Source organism: Paroedura picta, chromosome 9 (genome assembly GCF_049243985.1).
Source record: "Paroedura picta isolate Pp20150507F chromosome 9, Ppicta_v3.0, whole genome shotgun sequence".
NCBI lineage: Eukaryota > Metazoa > Chordata > Lepidosauria > Squamata > Gekkonidae > Paroedura > Paroedura picta.
In genome coordinates, this window is record NC_135377.1 from 6,070,775 (window position 1) to 6,073,737 (window position 2,963).

Below are 2,963 nucleotides of genomic sequence, written 5' to 3' on the forward strand. Positions count from 1 at the left end.
CCGTTTGTCCTTATCCTTTGGTAAATAAAGATGTTGTGTGGAATTTCATGTCTACACATATGTGTATAAACTCATTCTGTTCTGGATGTAGCTTGATGGTTTGGGTATATGATTAAAAAAAAAAAAACCCAGCTGCCACGGACTAATTCTGCACTTGCCATGTTCTTCTTAAACATGCCATTTCATTGTAATTCAATTAAAGACATGGCTTCTGGAAATGACCCAATGTAAGAAAAATAAGACAAAAACATTAATTAGATTGTGAATTGATCATCTACCTGTAATAAGACAACCAGTCTCTTTTCTCCTATCAGGACTGTCTATGTAACGAGAAGGAGAGTTTGCACACCATGGCCAATTTCAGCAAGACATCTCTGTCTCCTGTGAAAGATGGAACCCAATATGGTGATATATCCAATAACACTTGGCCATCAACTAGCTCTAGTGATGTATCGGTGCTGGATTTCAATAACATTATCATGCTCTTTTACCCAATTTTTTGTACTTTTGGACTTCTGGGGAATGGAACCGTCATCTACCTTCTTGGTCTCCGCATTAAAAGGAGCCCTTTCATGACATGCATTCTGAACTTGGCTATCGCTGACTTTGGCGTCCTTCTGTTTTTTGGTCTGATTCTCATAGTATCAGCAGGAGGCGCAAAAAAGATTCTTTATGTAATAGCTTTTTTAGCAGGTACAACCATGCACAATGCCAGTCAACTTCTACTGACAGCCATCAGCATTGACCGGTGTGTGTCCGTCCTCTTCCCCATCTGGCATCGATGCCACCGGCCACCATACCTGTCCACCATGGTCTGCGCCCTAATATGGCTTCTCTCCTGCCTGACCTCCGGAAGTGCAACTACTACGTTATATGTGGAACACCCTTGGGATAGTTATGTTTTGTATCCATTAATTACAGGTCCCGTTCTTTGCCTCCCTGTTGTCACTATCTCCACCCTGATTCTGTTGTTCAAAGGGTTCTGTAAAGCACAGCAGCCTCAGAGAGGAAGGCTCTTCACCATCGTCTTCCTCACTCTCCTGTTCTTCCTCATCTTTGCTTCCCCTCTGAACATTATTCTCACACTTGTTTTTTTTACTTCTTTGGAAACAGAAAGTCTGTTGTTTTATGGCATCTTCTGCGCCAACATGAATAGTAGTGTCAACCCATTGCTCTATTACATGGTTGGGAAAAGGAAGAGGAGTCAAGAAAGGCAGAGCCTGAAGACCATTCTCCAAAGGGCGTTCGAGGAGGAGGAAGAGCGTAGAGAGGAACGGGGCACCGCCGCTCAGACATCATTGTGAGATCATCACAAGTACCAAACGTGGCCCACTTTGTAAATCTTGTTGTAGATGTGAAGACTGCCAGATAACATTTTGCTTAAAAATATTCATCACATAAGTTTGGGATGCTTTAAGGCCGTCTTTCTCAACTTTTTTAGAAGAAGAAGAAATGGAGTTGGTTCTTATATGCCTTTTTACCATTTGAGAACCCCCTGAAACATTCCTCACTCTTCAAGAAAACCCAGAAGTGACACAATCATACAGAATATGGCTGGGAAGTATAGCTGGGTACATGCCCACCCAGGGCACCACCCCAGCTTGGTGTAGTAGTAAAGAGTGAAGACTTCTAATCTGGCAAGCCGGGTTTGATTCCCCGCTCCCCCACAGGCAGCCAGCTGAGAGACCCTGGGCTCGCCACAGCACTGATAGAGCTGTTCTTACCGAGCAGTAATATCAGGGCTCTCTCAGCCTCACCTCTCTCACAGGAGGTCTGTTGTGGGGAGAGGAAAGGGAAGACGATAGGAAGCCACTTTGAGACTCCTTCTGGTAGAGAAAAGCGGCATATAAGAACCAACTATTATTATTATTATTATTATTATTATTATTATTATTATTATTATTATTATTATTATTATTATTATTGGAAGCTGCTTTGAGACTCCTTCGGGTAGAGAAAAGCGGCATATAAGAACCAACTCTTCTTCTTCAGTAATCTCAGGGCTCTCTCAGCCTCACCTCCCTCACAGGGTGTCTGTTGTGGGGAGAGGAAAGGGAAGGTGACTGTAAGCCCCTTTGAGACTCCTTTGGGTAGAGAAAAGCATCATCTAAGAACCAACTATTATTATTATTATTATTATTATTATTATTATTATTATTATTATTATTATTATTATTATTATTATTATTATTAACTAGATTTCTTACCTGCCACGCTCAATGGCTCATGGCGGGTAAGAAATCTGTATAAAACCCCCAAAAATTCCCCTTAAAACCGCAGACATAAAAATACAATAAAATAGAAATAGGTAATGCGGCGAAATGCGGCAAAAACCCATATAGCACCAGTTCTGAACCTTTTCCCCCAATAAAATCTCCAGATGCGAGGAAGAAAAGCTACCTTGCATAAGTAGCTATGAAACCGCATCAGTTTGCTTGCTTGGAAACTACACTATAAGAAGAAGGGCTGGAGGGGGCTAGGGTGGAGAATGATAGTTCAGCATTTAGATTTTGAATGCCTGATATGCTTTGAACCAGAGATGACCGAACTGTGACTCTCCAGATGTCCATGGATTACAATTCCCATGAACCCATGCTAGCAGGGGCTCATGGGAATTGTAGTCCATGGACATCTCAAGAGCCTCATTTCAGCCACCCCTGCTTTAGATACGCTTTCTTGTTTGCAACTATTTGTTTTAAGTGATGAAGAGACGACTGAGTGTGGGGCTGCTTCAGAAAGACATGGTCGAATCATGTTCAATTTGTGCATGCTTATGGAGTGCCTATTTATTTGTTGATATAGCCCATGCCATTTTCCATATACATTTTTTCTGATGGTTTCATGTCCATATGCATGTTTCATATGCATTCTTCCTTCATGCCTCGGATTCAGTTTTGCAGTTTTCTTTTATGCTGTGTGGAGTACAAACACCTTACAATAAAGTAAGTTGTACAAGCAACATA

At 41.6% G+C, this 2,963-nt stretch overlaps 1 protein-coding gene across 1 annotated transcript; it reads left to right on the plus strand.

The window, feature by feature from the left end:
- Nucleotides 1-350: 350 nt before the first annotated feature.
- On the plus strand, nucleotides 351-1,304 carry LOC143844995 (mas-related G-protein coupled receptor member H-like). Its single transcript, XM_077352913.1, has one exon. It carries the CDS (start codon nucleotides 351-353, stop codon nucleotides 1,302-1,304), a length of 954 nt encoding a protein of 317 aa, XP_077209028.1.
- Nucleotides 1,305-2,963: the final 1,659 nt, after the last annotated feature.

Bases quoted from the DNA above. Each gene is read 5' to 3' on its own strand.
- LOC143844995 (XM_077352913.1), top strand. From the start codon at position 351: ATGGCCAATTTCAGCAAGACATCTCTGTCTCCTGTGAAAGATGGAACC.